This window comes from Vigna radiata, chromosome 2, assembly GCF_000741045.1.
Source record: "Vigna radiata var. radiata cultivar VC1973A chromosome 2, Vradiata_ver6, whole genome shotgun sequence".
In the NCBI taxonomy this organism is placed as follows: domain Eukaryota; kingdom Viridiplantae; phylum Streptophyta; class Magnoliopsida; order Fabales; family Fabaceae; genus Vigna; species Vigna radiata.
In genome coordinates, this window is record NC_028352.1 from 23,055,444 (window position 1) to 23,081,958 (window position 26,515).

Sequence of the window (26,515 nt, forward strand, 5' to 3'; positions counted from 1 at the left end):
TATGATTCCCGAATTAACAACATATATAATGTAACATTGAATAATGATTGAGTACATGCATATATATGAATAACACTTTCTAAAAACCATTTTACGTTAAATTCTTTAAACAATTTTCTGAAAGTGTGTGTGTATATATATATATATATATATATATATATATATATATATATATATATATATATATATATATATATATGTTAATGTTATTATCTACAAAAGTTTGAATAATCATTTTATAAGCAATTTCTTGGTCGTAATTAGTCTCCTCTTTCACTTTTTCCCATCTTTGAATTTGGGATATTTGATTCTCAATGTGAAACTAGCATTTCCTCTTTTCTTTTGTTGCTGGGATATCTCTATCAAGGGAACCAAAAGAAGCAATTTGAATCATTTACGTAACTCATCGTATGATGTTGTAATTAGAAGAAGAAAAAAACAACTGAAAGCACGGTCTGCTTTTGGAAAACAAAACTGATGAGAAAAGGATAAGAAAATGCAACTAAAAGTTGGTGGGAAAAAAGGGCATAAAAATGTTAACAAGCAATAACTTGTTGAAGAAATAAAAGAAATTAATTTTATCATGAGTTAAAATTAATTAACTTTTGCCTTAATTAAATTTGAAGGACTGATATATGATAATTCTTTAATATTTAGTAATTTATTTTTAAAATTAGTTAACTAATAAATTAAATATCTGAGGTCCTTCTATATTACATACATAAGTTCTAGTGACCATATACCAACTAACTTAAAACATGTATTAGATTATCTAAAAGGTTAAAGAATAATATTTATTAAATTATTTAGAATCTTGATCAAATATTATATTACGGTAAAAGATAGTTTGGAGAACCATATATTTCAGAGATTAATTAAAAGAGTCAATACCAATTTACCAAAGATGAAATACAGATAAATGTCATTCCGAGACTTAAACTTAAATATTATATATACCCAGATTAAAAAAATCACAGCATACTAAAAGTTCAAATTTATTTAAGCTTTTAACTTTTTCAAAAGTAACACTATTACATGAGCTTTTTATAACGATTATTTACACCAATTGAAATTAATCAAATATAAAAAATGATATGATGGCAAAATAGTGAATAAAAAAGAAACTTTTTTACACATTAAAGAGATATAAAATACAGTAAGGTGACAAAATGGTAATAAATGATAAATAATTACACTCCTGCAGGTAATAAAAATAATTTTTAAGATCATAATATTTTAACAACTCTTTTTTAATAATTTTTAATAACATGACAATTTTATTGATTTATTTAAATTTATTTTAAAAATATATTTAAAACGCATCAATCCAATCCGAGACTGTAAAAAAAATTGTGAAAAAGTAGTTAAAGATTCTTTTTCCTAATTTTTATACGGATTATACAAAAAACCGGTATGAATTCTGCCCACTTCTCACGTTCTTTGCGCGCGTCTTCTCTTTCGTTTCTCATTTCTTCTCCTATGCTTCACGTCTTCTCTTAGTTCTCTCTTGGCGCGTCTTCAAATTATTAAAACGAGAAAAGGTCTGGTTTGGTCCAATTGCGATACAACATTTTCCAATCGGAGGAACTAACTAAGAAGAACTGAAGTGAAAAAGCAGAGAGGAGAAGAGAAGAGAAAGTCGCATGCATCGACGGCAGCGGACCTTGCTCGGCGCGCGGCGCAGAAGGAGAGGATTCGAGGAAAACCTCCGCGAGAGGTTCGAGGAAAACAAACACGTGGTTTGTTTTCGCCTTCTTCTCTCAATTCCGCACATACCTTAATTCCAATTTGTTGTTTAGACTATAATCTTCTGATTTGTGTAACGGTTTAACTGTTGCATTCGATTTCTCGTCTATTGTCTCATTCTATTGAGCTTGCTCTGTGTTGATTCAATATCATATACAGGAAGATCCTGATACAATTGATAGGCTCATAGCGGATGCTGAAGCCTCCTACAAAGTGGCGTCATCCAGATCCTTACACAGGTAAACATGTCACTCATCTCATTTCATCTCTATGCCAACACTATCCTAGGCTATAATATTACATTCATCGGAAAATATTATTACCGTGAATCAAAACTTTTTCCATAAACTAAAATTTGTTTATGCTCTAGTTAAAATCAGTTTTGGGGAAGCTATAACTCAGAAATTTTACAGAACTTATTTGTGCATGTTAAAATTTAACTTATTGAGAAGCATGTTTAATTATTTCTGTTTATTTTCCTCTATAATGGAAAACTCTTTATCCAAACAAAGCCTAGGTACTTATCACCTTGGCAAAGTTGCCTTTAATATCAGAGGTTAAAGGCAAACTGGAAAAGTGTACAAGAATGTGAAGAGGAAGATTGAGAGAAGTGTTGCTTTTCCAACATGTTTATCAGTAAACAACGTTGTTTGCCATTTCTCCCCTCTAGCCAGTGACGAGGCAGTTTTGGAAGAAGGTGATATATTGAAAATGTAAGATTTTCAGTGCTTGAATTTGTGATTATTTGTGGGGAAATGGATTCTATGTTTTTTGCTATTATTTGGACATTGAAGATTGTTTCATTGGTTGTTTGCAGTGATATGGCTTGTCATATAGATGGTTTCTTTGCTGCGGTGGCTCACACCCATGTACTTCAGGATGGTCCTGTTACAGGAAGGGCAGCCAATGTCATTGCCGCTGCAAATACTGCTGCAGAGGTGGCCTTGAGGCTTGTCAGACCAGGAAAGAAGGTAGACATTAGTAACTAGTTTTTATTGTTGTTGTATTTCACTAATGGTTTGATTTTGTTTCACTACATGTTGCCCTTTTTGATTGTGCCTTTGTTTGATAGGTGTAAGTTCATATGATATATAAGCAGCTAACCTTATTTAATTTGGAGAGAAATTACGTTGGTTATCTGTGTTGTTTGATGGAAGGTGCTTCTTTGCCTAAGTGTGTGCCTTGTGGATTTTGATCTCTAAATGATGTAAACTGTTATGAGCTATGGATAAACTCCGGTGAAGCTTAATTGTCATAGTTACACTGATAGAGGTCATTTATTTTTTTACTGGTAGTGTTGGTACTGTGTTATGTATAATGAATGTTATTATGGAATTTCTTTGAAGACTTGATTTGTTATTGTGATTGAAATCGTTACTAAAAACTCTGAATATATTTTTTTCCACTTTTCCACGTTTTCTTAAAATTATCTTAATTTGATTTATATTATATTGCTATTTAACAATTTATCTCTGTATGATGAAGATATTATTGGCTACGGATAAATTCCAATGAAGCCTGTTTCTGTCATAGTTACACTGAAAGAGAATTGTTGATTTTGTTTGCCATTGTTTTGTTATCTTACCTGTATGATGTATCCTGACATCCACTGTCATGAAACACTTTTAACTAGGATGAAATTTAGAAAAATTACGAACGGGATTTCATTAAAACAACCAACAGACCTTCAATTAATAACTTATAAAGGAAGTGAAATCAGCCAAGGAACACTAGGCGAGGTTGTAATTCTCCTCTTGAGTATTGTCTGCGTTATTTCTGAAAATCCCCTCTGCCTGCAAGGGTAAATTCAATTGTTTAACTGAGAAGGAGCAGACATGGTCATTTTGTAAATTGAAGTAATGATCAAGTTTGTATAGAGTGGTGGATTACAAAGCAGGTGTCATTTTTCCTTTTGGCATATTCTAAATTGTGCTCAGTTGTTTAATTCAATGTGATCATAAATTGTGAAAGAAGAATCAAAGCTGAGAAATATCTAGGTGATCAACCTGCAACCCTCCGAGAGCATACAGATGCCTTTGCATTAGTAAATTTAAAACCATTTGACAAATCTTTGTATAATCTCCAGACATCAATTGCCATTGGGAAGCTGTATAATTGTGTTATGACTGAAGGAGAGGGAAAATCAATTGAACATAAAAGTATTGTTTCTCAATGATTGCGGTCCTTTTGTTACACTTTGATCTGCTGGTATGCTCAAGTAAAGTTGAAAAAGTTACCCTAGTGTTTCTAGTTTAATCCTTTCACGTCTATTTTCTTGTATAATCATTAGAAAAGATCTCAGTTGGTTTAACATGAATAGTACCCCACTGAAAAATCAATGATTTAAATTTATTTTTTTTACTTGTATTTTATCACAATGAGTAAATCTTAACAGCTAAATTCCAGTCACAGGTTTATAACTCTATGAACTTTACCCTCTAAAGTGCACCCTCTACTTGTCAAAACTCCCCTTATTTCAATACAACTTTTATCCTTTATATAAGATTTTTATCTTTTATATAAGACTGCCCTGTATTTGATGGTCTTTACTCTTTCTGCCAGACATATGCAGGAGGCTCTGTTGGTGGTGCTCTAAAATTGAACCATGGAGTATGCGATATTGCAATAAATTGGGCTGGTGGTCTGCATCATGCAAAGAAGTGTGAGGCTTCTGGGTTTTGCTATGTTAATGACATTGTGCTGGCTATTTTGGAACTTCTCAAAATACATGAGGTTTCCCAAATTTAATTTCCCACATTATATCATTGATTTATGACTATTCTCATTTTAATTCAGGTTGAATTTATTCCTTATAGGACCAACAACTGTAATTGATTTCAAAACTGGAAGTGTATTTTAGAATAAAGAAGTGAGTACGGTCTAGAGAAAAAATGGTTATGCAGATGGGTTACAATAGCCTAGTGGTTTGTGGTAGCCTAGTGGTTGGTGGTTATGCAAACTGCATTCTTCACCTTTGGTTTTATCTCTTTTTATTAACAGAAGCGATTACGTGGACCCCTCAACCTATTAGTCATACAAAAAGTTATTCAGTGGGCAGAGCTACTTGACTTATTTGCGCTTTCTGTCTATCTGATCCTATACTCACTCATTGATACTGCTCAAATTCTTCTAATTTCTTATCTTTTACACTGGATCACAGTCTTCAGATTATTGTTTGTTTTTATTTTTGCAGTGATAGTTTTGACTCAACTAGTGCACTTGAGAATTCTTTAAATGCCAAAGAAAAGCAAATCTCTGAATTGAACTTGGAACTACACAATATTGAAACAACCTTATCTAATGAAAGAGATGAACACATGAATGATGTCAAGAAACTTACTGCAATGCTCAATGAAAAGGTAATATTATGGTTTGCAAAAGTCTACATCAGATCTCCTTAATGATATTTGGTGGCATTTTAAGTTATTGTGGTTTATGAATATGCATATATTTTGATCCAATATAATGTTTCAAATTGTACAAGTCCCACAGTAAATGCATTTCAGTTAATATATTAGCAATTCCGTCTGCATCATTTCATGGCACATAGTTTTGTTCTTTCATGTTCATGAGACTCTGAAACTACTTTTTAACTATTCCTGTCACAAAATTCTCAATTCAAATTGTGGTTTGGTATTTAGGTCTGTGAACCTTCACTTTAATTCTCCTTGTCTTGCAAAAGATACTAAGATACTATATGATAATTTCTAATGCCAATGTCTTGTGTTAATCTGTTTGTTGGAACGAGATATTCAAAAAGATAAAAGAAATGGAAAAGAATGCTTCTGAAGGCAGTCTTGCTGAAGGTGGGGTAGAAAAGGGCTACGCATCTGGGTCTGATATGTTTGGTTTCTCCAATCCTAAGGTGCTTAAACTTATACAGGTATGTTGTTTAATTATAAGTTAGTTCTTTTATTTTTTATCTGGAGCATAAAGTCAATAATTTGGAAACTAATAGAATTATCCTGAAAATATTATAATTTATTTCACGTAAGACATAGTAAGCAGTAAAATGTTTTGTTTTTGATATAACTGAACGGTGTTATCAATTCATATAGTAGGATAGAACACATTATCAATTGATTGTTTTAGTCGTTATTGATTATTTATATTATATTCTGGGATTGAATTTTATGCAGGTATGAATATGGATAGTAACAAATATAAATCTAATATTAAAAATAAACTTAACTTTTTACACTGGTTCAAGTCATATCATGTATAAAATGTTTTGTTTTTTTCACATCTGTTCTGGTACCAACAGGTATAAAAGACAAAATTACTGTAAAAAAATGAAAATTTTCTACTTCTATACCAACACAAAAACCGGTATAAAAAGTCATTTTTAATCGGTATAAAAAATCTTTTTTGACATAGTGTTATTTTTATTTTTTCTAAAAGAACATTACTTAATTTATTTATTTGTTTGCTTAAAACTAAATAAATTTTATTGAAAAATAGATCAACTCATTGTGAATTTTTAAACATTTTGGAATTAAAACCGAAAATAAATTTATAGCAAATATATGAGTGAAATCTCCGATTAATAAAAAACATGGAAACGAGTTGTACTAATAATATACCGAACTGGAGATCAAAAGAGAGTAAGGAGTTTAATCATACCATACCAAAAAAACAAGAAGATAAACCAGGTGTGAAACTGAAATAGAACCATGGTTAGTATATAACAGTTCCTTCTTGCTTTTAGAAACTTGATGAGAACACATGAAAAAATGAGACTTCCATTTTTATATAACTTATTCATATCTCGTGTTTAGATTTTAATTTGGACGAAGAAGCATGTGATTGATATATTCACCTGCTTTCTTATAGCTTTTGGATTGTAAATATATAATTCTTAGTTCATCATAAAAGGACCATTTTTAACAAAAAATCACACTTCTTTAGTGTGTCTATAATTTTTTTTTTGTATTTAAGGAAAGATTTTTACCATTGTCACGAGATAGATAATGAAAAATGTGGAAAATTAAAAAAAAAAAAAAAAAACTCTCGGAGTTCTCTTTGAACGAGATACAAATATAGTATACAAGTGAAATTGTATTTAATTCAAAATCTTAAAAAATTAAAATGTTAAGTTTATGGAATTTTACTCATTTTGATATAATATGTATCTCGTATTCACGTTTATACTCCAATAAAAATAATCTGAAGGGCAGGAAATTGCTTTGTATAGTTCTATGTTTAAAGTTTAAAGTAATTCACCTGTAAGATTAGCAGCTATATAATGGCTGTCTGTATAGTTTAAATTCTTTGGATGCTCATGAGCGAGCATACCTTCTACTTCCCCCATGGCTCCAATGCCAACATATTACTTAGTAATAAATAAAGAAAAATTATAAACATACACCTCTCAATTTTGAATTTTCCTATACTTATTTATCACTTAATAAAAAAATTAATATTTTAACTTTTGTACTTTATTCATCTAAATTTATTTTATATTTAAAAGAATATTTTGTTGTGTTGAATAAGTGTAGAAATAAAATTGTGGTATTTGTATCATCACCCAATAAATAAACTCATGTTTAATTTAATTATATGCCAGGTTAGAATCCGTGGGCTCTTAACATATTTAAATCATAAACCTTGTTTGGTTTTAATTTCTCAAATTTTTAAAATTACTTTCATAATTTACAAGTGGAATTTGCGCTTTAAGCACTTTATATTTTGTTATATATCAACTTATAACTTTATATTATATTATATTATATTATATATTATATTGAAGTTAAATTGTAATAAAAAAGTGTAGAACAAAACCTTTTACATACTTACAATTTAATTATATATAAATGATGTTTTTTAACATATGATGTATTTTTCTACTATTTTTAGTTTCTTTTCTTCTTTGTAATAAAAAGTATTTATTTTTTATAATTGGCTGTTCACATTGATTTTTATGTTTTTAATATAAATTGTAGTCATATTTTTTATTTCAATAATTATAAAATATCTATTTTTTTTAATTGTCATGAAAGGTAGATACGCATATAAAACAACATGTACAAATTATTTAAAAATAATTATAAAAACTAAAAGTATAATAAAATTAATAAATATATCATTAAAATTCTTTTCTTTTCAGAATTGAAATAGTTAAAAAGGGAGTAGCTAGGTTAATAATGTATAGAAGTCAAATTTTAGCTGCCATACACTCACAAATGCTAATGTTTCTTAAAAGAGAGCTGCTTAAAAGAAAACAAATAATAACAATGACAACAGGACTAAATATAGATGGTGATTTAGTGATTTTTTTTCTAGAAAATATAACATAAATTCTCTTAATTTTCATGTCTTGAATTGTAAACTTTAATTTCTTTTAAATATATTTTTTCAAAATAAAATATAAATCAACCAGTTATTAATCGAACAGAATTACATAACTTTTCTTAAATAAAAAATAAAAAATCACTGAATTTCCTAGAAATAAGTTATCTCTAAAATATTTTAAAAACTAAAAAACGATGAATTTTATGTATAAATGTAAAATATTTTACAATTTGTTTACTCTGCCCAAGTTTAGGATGTTAATGTTTTTGAATTTAAACTATTATTTTAAGTTTTTGAATTTTATATTATTTTTAAGATAATTATTATCAAAATAAACAAAACTTAAATTTCATAACAATCAGTAATTAAGTAATTTTGGACACATCTAATACACATAATCATATCAAATTTTCAAAATATGTACATACGTTGTTAGTTAAGACAATGCAAGTAAAAGTGTTGGCTAACAGAATCATACACTCACCAAATGATAACAAAAAATATTATATTACCTGTACATACACTACTTTCTCAATGTCAATAATTTTTTACTCATTAAGCCAATCGATCTATTACTTTGATTTTTCACACTTATCATAACTAAGATAATAATTTATCTAAAAATTAGCAGCTTATATTATATTACACTTTATGGCTCATTATGTCGAAATGGAAAAGACCAGTGCACCACGCTTACCAAACTAACCTAAATATGCTCCTATTAAATTTGCACTGTAACTACCTTTCTTAGCGAGAACCATTGGCTTTATTATCAATCTTATTTTCATAATGATTCCAAGAATTTTGGATAAATAAGTCCAGGTTTCACATTTATTCAGACCGTTTGAATTAACGTAATCAACAGGGTAACATACAAACTAGTTGATTGAAAAAATGAATTAAATTAAAAGGCTATCTTTAGGATAACACCAAACGAATTAGTTTACATAAGCTCACCCGTCCGAAAACGGGGTTGACAGATAAATAGTCCAGTACGAGTTCTAGGAATCTAACATGCTGGCAAGGTTGAAAAAAACAGCATTAGATGGTGTGAGATCTAAAATACTTACAAAGCTAGGGGGACAAAATGGATACAGACTTGGTATACATGTAACGCTATCTAGACATATATAAGAATAAGAATGCGATGCTCTCAGTAAGAGGCAGACACGAGTTGAAATAGAAGAAAGAAATAGCAATGCCAATATACCCGGAACGATGAATTCATCCGAGATAAAGCTGCTGAAGATTTGTGGGGAGCTCTTCCAGCAACAGCTGGAGCAACTGCATGCCCGTTCGTTCTTTGTTGCTCATCTGAAGGCAATGGGTTTGGTGAAGTCTCATTTGGAGAAAGGGGCATCCTCTTACCTACACTCAAATCCTGACCTACGCATCCAAGGTGACATAACCAAAGTGAAAACAGGCAGCGTAAGGGTTTTTTATTTGAAAAAAGCCTTTGCATCAGTTAAATGGCAAAGAAACCAAGTCAGCTTCTTTGCCTAAGAAGAATGATTACTACTATAAAATATATTAAGCTCATAAACTCAAAAGTAATAAAACTCACAATTTGAGCGTGACCACGCTAGCTTCTTGTTTTCCCGATCAAATACCAAACGGTATCCAGTCATGAAGTTCTCTGCGAAAAGATTCTATTAGTTTTAAGATTACAGTATCCTTCAATAACTAATACTATATACAATATTTCAGAGTACGGGTAATCAGTAGACATTAACTAGGAAAATAACTTACGTCCAATTGTTCCCATATCCCCTTCTGTTGGCTGGATGGCTAAACAAAATCCAACGACTCCCTGCACAAAGAGGTACCTAATTTATGTAGAACTGTTACAGGAGAAATCGCCATTTCTTCCCTTCTAGAAGTATTATTCGAAAAACTGAGTTTTCCTTTTGCAGAGAACAATGCCTAATAACATTAAATGGATGCTGCACATTCCTAGAAAAAATATTTACATGAGCAAGTTTTAACATGCTAAATCAATGCAGCAATCCCTACAAAACATAATATTTAATAGAAAATATTTTCACATGACAACAAATGAACAGTTGCCCCACTTATGTATCCGTAGAAAGTTGGTTCACCACCTAGGAAAATAATATAACCAAAAATTGTTACAATTCAATTGTCCAATAAATTCATGCACTGCATCATTAGAACAATTGGACATAGACGTGAAGATTCAAAGCAGTTCACATCTGTCTGGCCACAGTAATAAGCATGAAAGTGGGATAAAAAAAAGGCGAACCTTGGGAATTGGAACAAAATGGTGGTGAAAAATATTCTGTATAAATAAAACCATATTTTGATACAAAAATTCAATTAGTTCTGGCAAAGTGGAGAGAATATATTCATTAGGTGTCCACGTACAAAATATATGTTCAAAAATACACTTGGTACTTTTTTCTCATGGGCTACAAAAAATACTTCTCAACAGAAACTCGCTGCAAAATAATCAGTTGATACAATAATAAATAAAAAAAAAAAAAAAAGACATGTCCTCTTCTATTATTAATCCATCTGATAATTTATAAAGAAAGCAATAAGTAAAAAAAATGCATTTTTAATTTGATAAAAGCATTTAATACCTACTTTGATAAGTAAGGTTAGCAATAAAATATCAGAGGAATAATTGGAAATATTCTAACACTAATGAATCCTCTTATATCATGATTCATAGTTATTTGTAATTTAAAAACCTTAGTGCAGGATCACTTCACTCACACCCACCTCATTGCCATAGAATACAAACACGGGATTATAGACCACAAAACTGTTATTCTGTTGGAACACGAGAGTTAAGCTGGGAACCTTTGGCAACTCTTTTGAACTGTCCGAAAAATAACAATAATAAATGAATAAAGCAGTCAAAGAGAATAGAAACCTCCAGCAATTAGGAAATCATGGTCCAAAGAGACACAAGTAGAGGAAAGAGAGACAGACAGACATATATCTATCAAGAAAACTCACCTGGATACATAGCAATACTCCCAAGGAGATCCTTCAAAGCTAGATCTTGAACCATTTACTTGTTGATCAAACTATTACAAATAAAATCATATGAAAACACTGAGGAGAAATTTATAATTATGGAATTCAGAAAACTAAAGTACCTCCTCGGCTATTACTCCATAAGCATGGCCAGGAAGAAATGTAAAAGACGTTCCGCTATCAATCTGTGCTTTAAAACTTGTCATTTTAAGACAAGTATTCCCAATACATGATGAATCCACTCCAACAATGTACGTTGAACTGACCAGGAGATTTATCATCATTAGCATGTCAGCATTTTCTACATTTTTTAGTTCAGTGAAACATGGTAAGCTAATTTAAAGCACAGAATTCCATACTATAATCCATCCAAAGGCAAGAACGGGGTAGACTGTTGGATGGTTGGTCCTTGGTCCCCAAAAAACATTCTACCAGAATCATCTTCATTAAAGCACAAGGAAAAGGAATTGTGGATTAATCCTGAGTTGGCAAGAAAACTTGGAACAGAACTCTCCCCAGGTCCCAAACCTAATAGACCATCGGGGGCAACCCCATCCAAATAACCACCACTTTGCTTCATACCACATCTGCATTCAACAAAACAGACATCAGAGACAATACCAGGAGGAAACTTGCTTTTCAGAACAAGGAGGGAAAAAACATCATCAGGCAAAGTGATATTGAAGTGAAAAGGACAGGGCAGTCAGCCACACCCAAGAACAACTGGAGCCTGAACAGAGGAGTTTGATAAACCGCTACCAGACTGAAGATGCAGTATGTCCTCAACTAACAATCCAGAACTCGATGTATTATCTGACAAGTAACTGACCATGTACGGACACTGCTGCTGGGAACTTTTACAATTCGAACCATTATCACACCAGTGATTACTGCAAGATAGATGCTTACTGGATAACGATCGAGACGGACTATATTCATTCAGATCTCTATCCTGCATAATAGATGCCCCATATGTGAAGGAGCACCTGCCAATCAATTATTGGAAATAAGTGCTAAACCTGTTATAGACTCTAAACCTCACTGAACAATTGTACCCAGAAAGGTACCAGATTGTCATATTCCACTCCAATTGAAACCTTATCCAATCAAGGATCTGCAGTTCGCATCATTGACTATTTTCAAACAATTACTAAAACAAGCTAACAATCAAATAGTGTATTAATAACCTTATCCGATAAGGATTCACAATCATCATTAACTATTTTTCAAATAATCAAAAAAACAAGCTAATAAAACCAAATATTGTATTATTGCATCAAGTTATTAAGGCTATATGTTAGATAGTCGCGTAAACCAACATATTAGTTCCTGAAAGTGTGTAGACTAGTAACATTAGTCCTTAAACAAAATACATGAGAGTTCAAAATCACCAATCACGTTACTGTAGAGTTCAAAAAAATGCGCGTTAAATGACAATATTAACATATCTTAAGAGATATGTGTAGATCAACCAACAAGAAATTTCATAGACTAATTTTAAACTTCCTTAGTTTCAAGAACTATGGTAACATTACGCTTAATCACAGTAACTTTACATGGTAAGAGAAATCAGAGAAGAGATATATTAGGCACCGTATTCATACCAGATTGGAATAGTAACTCGATGACAATGGAGCACACTGTACGCAGTCACACGGAATCCAAAGAAGATCACTGCCTGCGTCCAACGCCACGAGAAACGAAGTACTCGGTGTTCCTACATCAATCCACGTGTAATGTAACCTAATCACCAGAGATACATACATTATAAGATTCAAAACCACATCGTTTAGCACGACGAGAAAAAACAAAAGAGAGACGAGTTAGGGATTAGTATTATCACCAGCCGAAGTCGTTGCCGAGCGACAATGTTTTGCTACCGTGAGTAGGAAACAGAAGCTGGTAGCGAGCGCCTCCGAGTTTGATCTTGCGTCTGAGAATGTCGTCGGCGAGAAGCATGTGGTAGTAGCGCAAGCTCTTCCGGTCTGGCCAGTCGCCGGTCGGAATTCGAACCGGTTTGATTTCGTCAGCGAAGCGGTGAACGAGGCGCGCGGAAAACGTGATCGGAAGCGGCATTCCGCGTGCCGTTAGCTCCAACAACAACAATAGCAGCAACCTCCACCGCATCGAGATCGAGATCTGGCACATGCACTTGTTCCGATGCCTCGTTGAAACGGATTAAGTATGACGATTAGTGTTAACTAGTGAAGCGAGAGTGCGCAGTGTTCATCATCGTCATCGATCGTTTCGTTTAGTCCCTGTGTGGCTGTGTGTGGGAGCAAGAGCGAGAACGAGAGTGTGAGTGGATAAAACAAAGAGAAAGCAAGTGGTGCATTTTTGGTTGGGAGTAGGAATTTAACTTAGGAGCGCTTAATTAACGGGGAAAGTTGTTGGAAGTGATATGATTAGTGTTTGTAATAGTGATTGTTGAAAATGATGATTAGGATAAAAGGAGTAAGCGCACATCAGTACCGCCACGAAGCGAAACGTCACGCCTGGTGGACCCACCGTGTCTTTACGTGCTTGAGAATAAAACGGGCTTTTATCGCCAGTGTTGATTTGTCTTTGCAACTGTGGGCTCCCCGCATTTACTTTCATTCCTTTCCTTTTACGAAATAAAAAAACAAAAGAAGCATACGAGGCAAAAGAAAAGCCTATTATTTAGTCTCATTACATCAAGAATAAACTTAAATAGTTGCCTGGACAGTAAGTAATCACATATGTCTGGTGTGGGTAGGGGATAAAGTCTCTCTCACTCAAATATAAATAATTATGGATCCAACTATTTGTTTGACCAATTTAACTCTAAGGATAGTGTTTTAAAACATATGATAATAAATAGGAAGTAGCGATCATAATTTTAAAATTTTCATTTTTATCTAAAGCTTAAGTACGTATAGCCTCAAATTAATTTGTTAACATTTACACTTTTTTCTTTTAAATGTAGATCACTTATATTTTACTCTTAAAAATTACTCATATTTTTACTTATTTGAATTAATTCTATATTGTTTTTCTTATATGTAAAAATGAATTTATTTATTCATTTAATGTTATTTTTTCTTCTCTTCTGCTGAAGTGCTCCAATCAATAAAAAAAGGCCCACAAGAGCGGTGGTGGTATGGTCCAAGATTTGAAGGGAAGTTGGGTCTTGCCTTTTTTTCACACTCTTAAATGCTAAGTTCGCTCCACCTTTTAAAATATGTAAACGCCTTAAACTAACCTAACTTTTGATCGCTTCCTCCTCGCCCCACTTGAAAGATCTCTCTGCCCCCTCACACTTCCGCTTAAGACTAGGGGGCGACAATAGTCCAAAGTTCAGAATTGATTTGAACTAGTGTATAAGTAGATTGACATATATTTTTAGGACGTATTTAAATGGTGTTTTGAGTAGTTTCTGATTTCATGTTATACTTTTTTGAAATATAAATTTTAAATATTTTTTATATTTAGTAAATAACACTATAATATATATATATATATATATATATATATATATATATATATAATAATGATAAATTTATTTACCTTTTTAAAATGTAGCTTAGTTTAAGTTTTATATTTATTTTATCTTTTTATTTAACTATTCAGGATAAGAAAACTTGTATTTATCGTAAAATGAGTTCATATTTAATAAATGGAGTTCATATAATTTTAATTAAATGATTCGATCGAGAGTTCAGGTCTTAATAAGAATAATAACAAATTTTAATCATGCTCATTCCTGATTCATTACTATTTTCACTTCATTTCTCGGAAGGACATGGCATGAGCACAAGAGAGTTTATTTTCTTTTAATTTCTATTGGAATGAAAACATAATTTTATTGTTTATCATGGACAATAAAAACGTATTTTCTGAAATAGAGTTTGAATTGCTTTTGAAAAAAGAGATAATCTAGTATGGTCTCCTAATGTATGGAAGTTAATTTGTTCTATGCACATTTTATGCTTTGTACATCATCTAAGTGTGAAGTAATTAGTATTATAATGGCTTCGTATTTTGGAAGAAGGATTTCTAAAAAGTGTATCTTTTGAGAGCTTGGGTAGAGTGGACAAGCATAGAATATAATAGGTTGATTTTTGTTGAAGAAAGAAAGTGATTCAAAGAAAATCGTTCTTGGTTTAGTCAGCACGAGGACTTCTAAGTGATAATATTCAACTGTATTTACATGAAGCCAATGATTACGGAAGTTTCCTAGAAAATGATCATGTTAAAGGAAACTTAATTGAAAGTAGAAAGAAAATAAAAATACTGTCATTAAGTAATTCAAGTTGGACAAATAATGAAATTCATAAATATTATTCAGAGACTTCAACAGGATTTCGCAATTTCTTTAAATTCTCATTAATTTTATTTATCGTCGAATAATTAATATTGTTTATTTTTTTTATCAATTTAGTTTTTTACTTTTAGTTCCTAATCTAAGCTTTAACCCGTCAAGAAACACATATGTATATATATAGACAACCCACCTTAATTGACAACGAGCAAAATTCATACAAGATTTGAAGCAAACCTAATCTTTGGTGCCCCATGCACTTGACCAAGACAAAGGATCAAGTTACAAAAGAATATTTGTTTTAAAAGAATTTATGTGCACTAGCAAGATAAATCATACTGTACAAAAATTTGATTTCAACCATGTATCCTGTGTTCCAATTTAAAAGCTTCACATTAAAGACGGAAACAGGTATATCACTTGTTCGACCACTGGAATTCTATTTCTAAATTCCTCGAAGGGCCACTCTTACTTTCTGGCACAAGAGTGTACTCTCCAGATACTGCTCCGAGCATTACTACCCGATCAATCTGGATTGTCACTTTCCCAAATGAACTCTGTCATCAGATAAAATAATACAGGGGTCAAGCTGAAGTGTATAAGCAAAAGAATTTAACATGGATAGACTGCATTTAGTGCAGTCCAATTTTTCCACAATTACCTTTCCCATTTTGCTCTTGTTTTTGCAAGAAATGTGAAGCTTCTGGCCTTTTGGAGGACTCTCAAAGGACCATGAAAAGCTCTCTTCCCACTCCGGATTGGGGCCAGTTGAGACCACCTAACCAGCACATTCCATTATAATTAGCACATTCACTTTTCGAGGAGCAAATCAAATCAAAGTAGAAATCGTGTATATTCAAAAGAAAACATGATGTTCCTCAAACATGATGTTTAGGCTACAAATCCTTGTCCCTTGAGTTCAAAACTGGAAATAGAAAATAAATTGAGGTGGGCGTGACCCTCCACAAGATGAAAAGTGACAATCAAATCACCATTTAAGTCAAAAGAAAAGAAAAAATCAATTTGAGTGATTATGGATTCTAAAATCTGGCAATATAACTGCAGTAGAATATGTAAACGAGGTCAACTGATTTTTTTTTTTTTCTAGGAACTAGGAAGCAACTAAAGGTCCATATCCTAACTGAGAATTTTCTAATACTGGCATAATATCCAAAAGGACATAACAGATCACATTAGCTTTTTGGCATTTATGCAAGATTGACATAGAGATACAATCATATATTACTCTAACATAAAACAAGCACTCGCCAGGAGAAGATCACAAAACAAGATAATGATATGAATTATTATTAAAAATACCTTGGTTTGCCTTGGAGGAGTGTTTCCAAGCGTAAGCTTGCAAAAAACACTTGGGTTTCCAACAGATTGCTTCATATTGTTACCACGCTTGATGATCACCACCAAAGTTCCTGGCAAACACTGCAGTAAAAACTCTGCCTTCTCCTGAAAGCGAGGAGGGGCAGACTGGATTAAGTACTGCAGCAAAGGAATAGCATCTGCAGCTGCTATTGATTGAGCTCTTGAAACTTCTGCTGGACATGCTGACCAAGCTTGCCTAAGCAGGAAAAGTGCATCCAATGCAGCCTCCTGAGTAGCCTCAGAGCCTGTCTTTAAGGATGTAACCAGATGGGGAATGCTAAGTGTTGCTGGTTCAGTAGCTCTCAGTCTTGGGAAGTTGCTAAAAAGAGAATTTAAGGCTTTAAGATATTCTTCGTTCACAGTTCCAGTAGCCCATAAGTCCTTTTCAATAGCAGCTAAAAAAGATCACAAATTAAAATAGGTCATATTTACATACAGGAGAGAGGTTTGCGCAGTGAAGCAATTTATAGTGACACGCAAGAATCAACATTGCTCCCCAATGAATTCAAATTAGAAACGATACCTTTATTTAGAAGACAACTTTCAATTTCAACCTATTCATTGTCTGATACATCAAAAAATATGTGCAGAAAACTAGGTGCCTATTTTAGCTAGAAGAGGTTATGTAGCACAAATAAAAGTCAAGCTGTTCAGCTCATGAAGAAACTAAGGGTACAAGCCACAAGTTTTACTATTCATCTGTTCCTTCCCCAAGTTTTTGGTTCCAAGACCAATAATCAACAAAAAGTTCAGCTTCGCCAGTTTTTTTTAAGATGCATTAATCCATGTATAACAGTTTTGGTTTCTTTACAGAAAAGTATTTTGAAAAGCAAGCTAAGAATCAAATAACTAATTCAAGGACAAGAAAACACGTGTTGGAGATTGCCATGTGAAAAGCAACAAACACACCATTTTATATGAGAAGAGAAAATGAAGATATATAATAGTGGCTCCACATAAAAATAACAAGAATTTAAACACTGCCCCATAGGAACATAGCTCACCAGTTATTGCTCTGACTGTTTCACTAGAAGCATACTCTTGAATGGTATGATTTGAAAATAGAAGTTTAATAAACATTGCAGCCTGAACAGATGTTTCAGGATCACTTGAACCTATCAGATCCAAAATAACCTGAACCCCACCAGCCTCTGCAACTGCTCTTTTATTTGATCGACTGTTCATCACAAGGTTTTGTAGAGCACATATTGCTACAACTTTCATTTCTTCAGTTGGCTGGTCTTCAAGCACATTCACTAAAGCACGACAGGCTGAAACTGCGTCGCTTGACCGAGCAAGACTCTCGTTCTGAAATAGATCACCAAGAGCCAATGTTGCTAATAACCTTGCTTGTTGTGCTTGGGTTTGTGGGTCCAAGAGATAATGGGATAATGGTAAGATGGCTGATTTAGTAACTTTTGTTTCTCTGATCTTTACATTGTTCAGCAATACTTCTAAGAGTCTTGCAGCAGTTTCCTCGCACTGATGAGATCTTAGGAGCTCCAAGAGAGCCTCTATGGCACCACTTTCGGCCATTGCTTCAGCACTAGTTCCATCATCACTTTCCAACACAAGGAGAGCATTTAATGCACCAACAACTGTACTTTCTAAGCCAGATCGAAGCAACCTAACCAAAACAGCAACTGGAACTTCCAGGTAGTATTCAGAACTAAATTGCAGAATACTAGCCAAAACCGAGGCCGCAGATTCCCATAAGGCATGAGGAATGGAAGGATCTGCTTGCAATATAACTTTTGAAATTTCAATAACACCACCCTCTTTTGCAATTTCATTTGGCCATATCAGTGCAATACTGACTAGGGCCTTCACAGCTCTCTGTTGCAATATATGTATACCAGAACCAAGAACTCGTATAAGAGGGCCAATTACATGCTGTGTTACTGGATCTTTCTGAAGGTGTTCTTCTAAAAGAAGATGTGAGAGAAGCTCAGCAGCCAACTGTTGCACTGCTGATATTGGAGAATCAAGCAAAGGGATAAGAGGTTCAATAGCTTGGTGAGAAGACAATGTGTAATCAGCACGACACTGTGGATGTTCTAAGATATTAACCAAAACCTGCAATGCACTATGTTGTCCATCTGGCCCAAAGTCTTGTCTTATTAGCAACATAAACAGGGGTTCAACAACTTTAGCAGCTGGTGGTCCTTTTGCTATGCTAGCATTATTGGTCAATATACGCAACAATTCTGCAAAAGCTGCACATAGGTAATCAGGTGCTTCATGAAGGATGTCAAGTATGCTTTCAATAACTCCAGCTTTCACCATTTCCATTTTGCAAGCTGGCCTGTCTTTTCCCAACTTGACCAGAGCTCTGGAAATGGCCTCATGAAGTACGTAATTCCTACCGTAAAGTAGCCCAACAAGAGGAATAACTGCACCATGTGCAGCAACTAATTCAGCTAGTTGCTCATCATCAACAAGCCTATCCAATGCCCGAACAACTGAATGGTGAGAAGGACTAAACTCACTAACAAGGAGAGTGACTAGAGGTTCAACACAACGTGCAGCAGCCATTGTGGACCGGATCCTTGTATTTCCAAAAAGAACAGAACATAATTCAGCAGCATCCCCTTTGAGGTCCATTGAACAATCTGATGAAAGAATCCTACAAAGAACATCCACTGCATTCATCTCAACATCAGCAACAGCGAGTGCTTTTGAAGGGTTTTCACTCAATAGCCTAACTAATGCAGCAATTGCAGCATGCTGCTCTCTCTCTAAACCGGTATTAAGAATCTCCACCAAGGGCTGGACAGCTTGTCGAGCAATCTCTGCATTTCTAATATGGTCAGCGGAGAATAAACTTTCCAAAGCTTTTGCAGCCCTATACCTTGCAGCTCTTCCTCCTAAACGTAGTACAGCTACAAGTTGAGTAACAGCTCCAAATGCTGATTCATGTCTCCGTATTTCTGCACTGCTAAACAGAATCCCTAACAGATCTGTAGCAGCTTCTTCTGTTGCATCTTGTGGACCTAGTGAAAGATACTTAGAAAGTGCCTCTAGGGCACCTGCCTCAACCATTACAATCTTATTTGATGGACAATCTACAGCAAGCTGAGTCAAAAGCCCAAGTGATAAATACGGTGCGCCCGGGCGTTCTGGAATTGGTTTGAGCAGATCAACTAGAGCAGGTATTGCCTTCCGAGAAGTGGCACCAACTCTTATGTCATCAACTCTAAACAACCTCTCAAGAGCAACTTGATCAGGATAATGCACCAAAGAAAATTCCTCTGCCAATTCTAAAAGATCCTGTATATCAGTATCAGCACAGCCAAGCAAGGAGATAAGTCCACCAGCTGCCCCAGAATTTGCCACAGACAGCAACGTTCCCCTGCTACCATTACAGACTAAGCTAGCTATTGATTGAGCAGCAAAATATCTGTTTGCTGATTCCTCTGACTTCAATAAATTGGCAAGTGCTGGTATCGATTTCATGGTTGCATGTGCTCGTATAATATCCCTATCCTGAAACAATATTGCCAGCAACAAAGCACAAATCCACATGCTGCTATCTTCTTTATAGTCAATCTGCATCGCACCATAAGGAGCTAAGATTTGACAAACAGGAATAATAATTGTACACTAGTCTATTGTCCAACTACTATATAAACGACGAGGTGCATATCTGTGAACAACTTTGACAAATAAGAGTCTATTCATGAAAATGAGTAAATAACTATGGAAAGAATCAGATGCCACTGTATACTTCAAATTGATTGAAAACAAAGCACTACAATACCTGACTGTACAGCGAGAAACAATTTGCAATCCTGTCACTGAGAAACTCAATTGCACCCGCCTCCATTATTGCAGTTTTACATTTTTCATCGTGGCAAGCAAGAACAGTTAGTAACCATATAGCTAAGTTGGCACCAGAAACAATAGTGGTGCCAGTACTCGATTTACCATCATTGGCTTCTTTTGTATGCCTGCAAATGCTGATAACGTCCCTGCTGTCATCATGCTGATAATCCAAAGTAGCCTGTGAAGAAATAAGTATATCAACAAGAGACTGAACTAAATTACCACACAAGTTTGATAAATTGAGATCCTCCACCAGCCTCTGGTGATTTACTTTAGCAGCACAAATAAGAACAGCCACGCCACCAATTTTGACCTTTATATTTTTAGAAGCGGAATTGATTATCCTCTTAGCTATAGAAGGTATACATCCAGGGGCAGAAACAACAATGTCTCCCAAAACAATAGGTTGATCTTTACATAATCGAGATAAAATTTCAATAGCTTTATCCTGCAACACTGGCGTTGAATCAGTAATGGACAGAACTATCGGGCTGATGCTTTTAGGAAATTCAGCCAATACTGCCCAAGCAGGCTTGCTGTGTGCACCATTCACTTCTGACCTGGACAGCATGGCAAGTGCTTCTAGAGCTTCTGATGTGGAACTAAGTCCATTGACAGCAAAGTCTAAGAAAGAAACTAATGCAAGAACAGTTCCAGCTCGATTCACACAATCAGTTACAGCATAATCAACTTGCCTCTTAGAATGTAAAAGGCGAGCAATTGCTGCTGCAGCCTGTGATTTTCCATAAATTGTACCTTCACGTAATACTCTAGTAGCAGCCAAGATGACTTCTTCTGCAACAGCTTTCTCCGCAACTTCACTATCCAAAATAAGATTTGCCACAGCACATGTTGCCAACTCTGCCACTTCCAAAACTGAAGAGTTAGCTAGTGAAACTAGGGAGGGTAATGCATCTCTAGCAATAGCAACCACATCCCTGTTCTCTTTGATGGAAAGAAATATTGCAGCCAAGCAGCGCGAGGACTCCATTAAGATACTTTCTGATTCAACATTAAGCAACTTCATTGCTGACCAAAGAGTTTTAACAGCAATGCTGCTCTCACGCACATCTTTCCTTGTTTCAAAAATACCCGCTAGAGCAGACACAGACTTTGCCTGAGTTTCTTCCTTGGTTGAGCTCAATAATTTAATCATTGTATCAATTGCATCACTGGCAGCACTACCCTCACGTAGAAGATCAGTAAGAGCAACAACTGAAAGCATACTTCTCAAAGCATCTAAAACATAAACCTTAGATTCAGGTAAATCACTGGTCAATAATGTTGTAAGCTGACTGATAGTTGCTGTATCAGATTTATGAATTAAGTGATTCAAAGTCTTTGCTGCAATCTCCTTTCCATTTGGACTTCCATTTTTCAACAGCCAAAGCAATGCAGGAACAGCATCAGCACTTTCAACACAAGCACGTATATCCTCACTGTGATCACATAGGTTCCTAAGGATTGATGCTGAGTCTTCCCTTGCCTTTGCAGATCCTGACTCCAAAATTTGAACAAGAGGAGGTATACCACCAGCAGCAGTAATAGCCCATTTACTTTCATCATTTTCATGAGATAAAAGGCAAAGGAGGGCAACAGCACATTCTTGTTGTTGTTCCGATGAAAGCCCCAGAAGAGATATCAACAGCTGAATTCCTTCACGGCCTTGAAGTGCACTCCACAAACTACATTCAGTATTGCACAATGTCAAGAGAGATTTTAGAAGTTCATCTTGCACTTCATTAGCAGCCATCGTAATTAAACCAACAAGCAGACGTTTTGCATCAGAGTTTGCAAGTTTGATTGACAGTATAGGATTGCTATACAAACTAGCTAGTGCTTCAATAGTCCGTTCCTGCACAAGGAATGACAAGCCAGTTTTAAATTGTTCAAGTAATGTCTGCTCAACTGCCAAAGGATCTGTGGCCCTGGTAGATTCTGCTTTGTCGTCATATATCATAAGAGCTGAAGCTAAAGCCCCCAACGTGTCAGCAGCTTGGGCAGGCGAGGAGCATGATTCAAGGCTTTGACCAAGACTGGAGATGACATATGACAAACCACCAGAGATGTTTGCTAAAGCACACATCGCATTCTCCTGTAATGCTTGAGCATACTCACCCTGCATGAACTCTTTGGAAGGAGCTATGGTAGCATTAATCAAAGCAGGAATGCCATTGGAATTGGCTATCTCTTTTCTTGCATCTTTGCACTGAGCAGAAAGAGATTTAAGAGCACCAGCTGCTTCAGCCCTGACAGCAGCATCATTGCCAGGGCTTAAAAGTTTGAGAAGTTGTTTAGTTTCCTCGGCTGTCAACAATTTTGAACAAACAGATGCATCCTCCATCATCATACAACCAAGTAAAAAGCACACATTTGCTAAAGTGTTAGACTGCCCTGTTTTCAGTAACTTAATTAATATGTCCACCCCTCCAGCTTGTATTGTGGCATTCCAGAATCTATCAGTGTTGCTGGAGAGATTCTTCAATGCCCCAGTCAATAAATTATCAACTACATTTGTCTTCAGGCCCTTTTGCAACTGCTCCCATAGCACTGGAACTACTCCTTCAGTTGAAAAAATTTTTGATCCAACATGATCTTTGGCACCACCTTGAGAAACAGCAAAAATTGTCTTTGCAGCAGCCACTTGACCTTCAGCAGAACTGGACTTGAGTAGACCAAGCAACGGTGGAATGCATCCTCCAAGCAAGACTTTCACCCTCAACTCATTTTCTTTACAAAGTGAACCCAATACAGTTGCTGCCTGTATCTTCACATTTGAAGACCCTGACCGAAGAAGGGAAACAAGTACTGGAACTGCCTGGGAATGAGATCCAACAGCACTGAAAACATTTTCTCGAAGATCAATAAGCTCCAATAACTGCTTCAAAGAATGCTCTTTCTCCTGCATAGAAGATGAGCTCTGACGCAGCTGCTCAATGCATTGGGCAACACTTGCTAATGTACCATCTGGATCCTCCATGCTGCTGCTGTTGCTACGTTCTCTGCAAACAATTAGGAATGTAAGATACAGAATTTGTGCTTAAATTCAAATTTCCATAAACCATATATATAACCATCAAATTAGATAGTTCTCATTATCTTCAATGTATGAGACTCAGAAAGGGTGAGAGAGGAACATATCACTTCTATCTTGGAACGTTTTTACACGGATGACACAGTATACCACAACAGGTAGGATTCACAAGTCACAGCTTACTTAACTATAAGCAAAAGTACCAATGTAAGTGCAAGAATTTCAGTGGAGCAATACAAGCAAATGATTTGATGATTTTAAAGGCCGTAAAATAATCTTTTTTAACATAATTTGCAGTCATATCCTATGTTGTAACCAACCTCAATCCCATCTTCAGAACAGAATGGGGAGGTAGATTCTCTGATTCTTGAGCCTTCCCATCACCATTTCTTTCCTACAATCAGAAGAATGACAATGAGAATAAACAGAATGTTAGTATATCTCTAAATGATGGAAGTAACAAAAATTAACACGAATATATTAGACTTAGTACTATATGGATAAGGATCAATCTTGAAGTTGTATGTGAGGAGAAATGGAAAATCAATTTGAGAAGGAACATAGCAAAACCATATATATCACTATCACAACTTGATTTTTTTTTTCTTTATCAAGAAATTCAAGATTTTCAAAGCATTAAATGTACATGATTACTGCTTCTATTACAGTTTACCACTTCTTATTAGCGTGGCATACTAGCATCTTATTGCACAAAAACAGACAGGAGACCTAAAATGGAGTAAAAAATATACTGCATTATACAGTGCAGCATAAAGCCTCTGTATAATAGACTCCAGTTTATAATAGACGCTGCAAATAACCCATTAAAACAGATGTCCATGAATGCTATAGTCTTAAGAGAATATAATAATGCGACCTTCTTTCCATTTCTAGCATTTACCCTGCACCCAGTCACAGAACCAAGGATATGTAGAAGGATATATAGCAAATGATGGTAGAGTGCGTAACCAAAATAACGCTTCCTATCTAAAATAGAATATTTACCATCATCTTCATATTTCACTAAAACCATAGACGTTTCAATCAAAGAACAGTTACAGATATGTTCCAATGGGAGAGAAGAAACAGATAGTAGAATGAAATAACACACTTCCTTCCATGGTTCACAACTATGCTTTCTGGAATAGTTTGGCACACCAAAAAAAGCACAAATCAAGTCTAGTTTTAGACAGATGTTCATAACCACAATTGAGGCTACCATATTGCAGTTTTAGAAGTCTCCACAACCACAATTGCCGTTGCATCATCCTTCCCTTGTCCAAAATTTCTATAACCACGACTAAATTTTTAAAACATAGCGGACCGCCAAGCAATATGAAGAAATGGTTTCCAATATGTGCAGGAGAACTTAAGGTTTTGCAAAGTTACAAGTATTTCCTAATACTCGAACACTTTTCCGCTACCAGTAATGATGATGGTATAGCATAAAATGAATGAAAAAGAAAAAGGAATAAACAATGAAAATGACGAAGTACCATGTCATTAGCAGCGAGTGTGCTGCCATTGTGGGCAGCAAACCTCCAAGTCAGTGTGGTCGCCAGCTTCGCTTCGCGCAGACACTCCCAAACAGATCAATCCAGGAAACCGCTCCTCTACAATCAGCACTGGAGAGTCTGACAGAACATCAAATCCTCCCTGTCCAAACCGAAATTCAGATTTAAATGAATCACCAGTCTTGAACAACACTAATTACACCAAAATCGCAAATGCTCCAAACAAAAATAACTAATAATAATATTAATAATAGCTACACGGTGACCTAACCAAAAGGCACTGAAAAATCAAGCAAACAATGGAATCGATTAAAATTGAATCGTGGAGACTGGTACACAGGCAGCAGATCAAGAGCTACCACCGAGAAATGGAAGTGTAGAAAGCGTGAAGCGTGTGAGTCAACGAAAAAGTCAAAGCGGTTACGACGAATGAATGCGAAAATATTGAAAAATGGATATGCGAAGAGGTGTGAGAAAGGAAAACACCTTCAGAGAGCGAAAAGCGAAGCCGGCGTGTGAGTGTAACGGTTACTCATCGATTTGTTTTCTTGGCTTGGCGGTGGTCCGAGACAGATTTGATTTGAATAGAGGTGAGGATGGCTCTTTAAGAAATCAGTGCGAAATGTGTGTTTTTGGGTTTTAAATTAAATGGGCATCTTCAATGGTTAATTTTGACGGAGAGGGAGTGTCTGACAGTGAAGGAAATACGCTTTGGGTGTTCACAGTTTTCACTGTCATAAACCATTAGGAGCACCGACAACAGCTCCACCGTCTAAGCTTCGTGGCTTAATGGCTTCACATTCGCTTGAGCCAACGGTTTGGAATGGAATCACGTGTGCAAATAATGTACCTCTATGCATTCTTTATTCATCGTATATAGAATATATAGAAATAAATAAATAAATAATTGGAATGTTTATTACCCTAACACTGTAACCCAAAATGTTAAAATGCCCACGAATGAAATTGTATTTGCACAATATAAATGACGGTAAGAAGGTATTCTTAAATACTCGTGAACTAACAACATAAATTAAGTTTTTAATGCCACAAAATGCCACAACAACGGTTGTACATGTTATCCGTACGGATTTTGTAGATTTTTTTTTTCGTCATATATATAAATTGTTTTTTAAAAGTGATTTTTGCCGTTTATCAAAACAGTTTCTCTCTAAACTTTTTAATTGGAGTTCATTTTATAAAACTAAAATGATCCGATCCAAAAGTAATCTAATATTTCGGAAGCGAAAAATACAATGATTAAATTATTTAGATTCCATAATTAACAATAAATATACTCCAATTATTTGTTACATATATGTCCACATGTTTTTGTTTTAATTGAGCTGGGGTCTTGGTTGTGGCCTAGCCATTTTATAAGCCATCTGAATTATAGACTTTTTGTGCTTAGTTGGCAAAAGTATATTTTCTCTGGCA

General features: G+C 34.7%; 3 protein-coding genes across 8 annotated transcripts; 1 reads left to right on the top strand and 2 right to left on the bottom strand.

The window, feature by feature from the left end:
* The first annotated feature begins 1,412 nt into the window (after positions 1-1,412).
* Positions 1,413-14,408, top strand: LOC106755868 (histone deacetylase 19-like). 5 transcript variants are annotated; one of them, XR_002667279.1, is made up of 6 exons: positions 1,413-1,739; positions 1,906-1,985; positions 2,259-2,459; positions 2,564-2,717; positions 4,309-5,629; positions 14,123-14,408. XR_002667279.1 is itself a non-coding variant. In XM_022778851.1 (3 exons), exons 2-3 carry the CDS (start codon positions 2,568-2,570, stop codon positions 4,492-4,494), a joined length of 336 nt encoding a protein of 111 aa, XP_022634572.1. In that variant the 5' UTR covers positions 2,248-2,459; positions 2,564-2,567; the 3' UTR covers positions 4,495-6,059. The 5 variants fall into 5 exon arrangements, 1 of the variants encoding a protein (XP_022634572.1); XR_002667281.1 differs by lacking the exon at positions 14,123-14,408 and having other exon boundaries at positions 1,421-1,739; positions 4,309-5,105; positions 5,507-6,045; XR_002667278.1 differs by lacking the exon at positions 14,123-14,408 and having other exon boundaries at positions 1,430-1,739; positions 4,309-6,052.
* Positions 8,917-13,626, bottom strand: LOC106756448 (aspartic proteinase-like protein 1). Of its 2 annotated transcripts, XM_014638882.2 has the most exons (10): positions 12,887-13,626; positions 12,648-12,786; positions 11,757-11,995; positions 11,403-11,630; positions 11,166-11,304; positions 11,023-11,093; positions 10,783-10,882; positions 9,787-9,847; positions 9,602-9,673; positions 8,917-9,423 (listed from the first exon to the last, which is right to left on the bottom strand). In XM_014638882.2, exons 1-10 carry the CDS (start codon positions 13,189-13,191, stop codon positions 9,191-9,193), a joined length of 1,587 nt encoding a protein of 528 aa, XP_014494368.1. In that variant the 5' UTR covers positions 13,192-13,626; the 3' UTR covers positions 8,917-9,190. The 2 variants fall into 2 exon arrangements, with proteins under 2 accessions (XP_014494368.1, XP_014494369.1); XM_014638883.2 differs by lacking the exon at positions 12,887-13,626 and having other exon boundaries at positions 11,757-12,029; positions 12,648-12,749.
* Positions 14,409-15,502: 1,094 nt separating the features above from the next.
* On the bottom strand, positions 15,503-25,895 carry LOC106756043 (protein CELLULOSE SYNTHASE INTERACTIVE 1). Its single transcript, XM_014638280.2, has 8 exons — positions 25,565-25,895; positions 25,061-25,220; positions 23,885-23,958; positions 20,466-23,532; positions 17,710-20,254; positions 16,646-17,100; positions 15,987-16,103; positions 15,503-15,882 (listed from the first exon to the last, which is right to left on the bottom strand). The coding sequence occupies exons 2-8, from the start codon at positions 25,061-25,063 to the stop codon at positions 15,742-15,744; spliced, it is 6,402 nt and encodes a 2,133-aa protein (XP_014493766.1). The 5' UTR covers positions 25,064-25,220; positions 25,565-25,895; the 3' UTR covers positions 15,503-15,741.
* Between the last annotated feature and the right edge of the window lie 620 nt (positions 25,896-26,515).

Bases quoted from the DNA above. Each gene is read 5' to 3' on its own strand.
- LOC106755868 (XM_022778851.1), top strand. From the start codon at position 2,568: ATGGCTTGTCATATAGATGGTTTCTTTGCTGCGGTGGCTCACACCCAT. The intron at 2,718-4,308 runs GTAGACATTAGT...TCTTTCTGCCAG, and splicing joins TTGTCAGACCAGGAAAGAAG to ACATATGCAGGAGGCTCTGT.
- LOC106756448 (XM_014638882.2), bottom strand. From the start codon at position 13,191: ATGTGCCAGATCTCGATCTCGATGCGGTGGAGGTTGCTGCTATTGTTG. The intron at 11,631-11,756 runs GTGTGGCTGACT...TGTTGAATGCAG, and splicing joins CAGGCTCCAGTTGTTCTTGG to ATGTGGTATGAAGCAAAGTG. The intron at 10,883-11,022 runs GTGAGTTTTCTT...TTTTTCGGACAG, and splicing joins GAGTATTGCTATGTATCCAG to TTCAAAAGAGTTGCCAAAGG.
- LOC106756043 (XM_014638280.2), bottom strand. The intron at 20,255-20,465 runs GTATTGTAGTGC...GGTGCGATGCAG, and splicing joins GTTTCTCGCTGTACAGTCAG to ATTGACTATAAAGAAGATAG. The intron at 15,883-15,986 runs GTAATTGTGGAA...ATCTGATGACAG, and splicing joins ACAAGAGCAAAATGGGAAAG to AGTTCATTTGGGAAAGTGAC.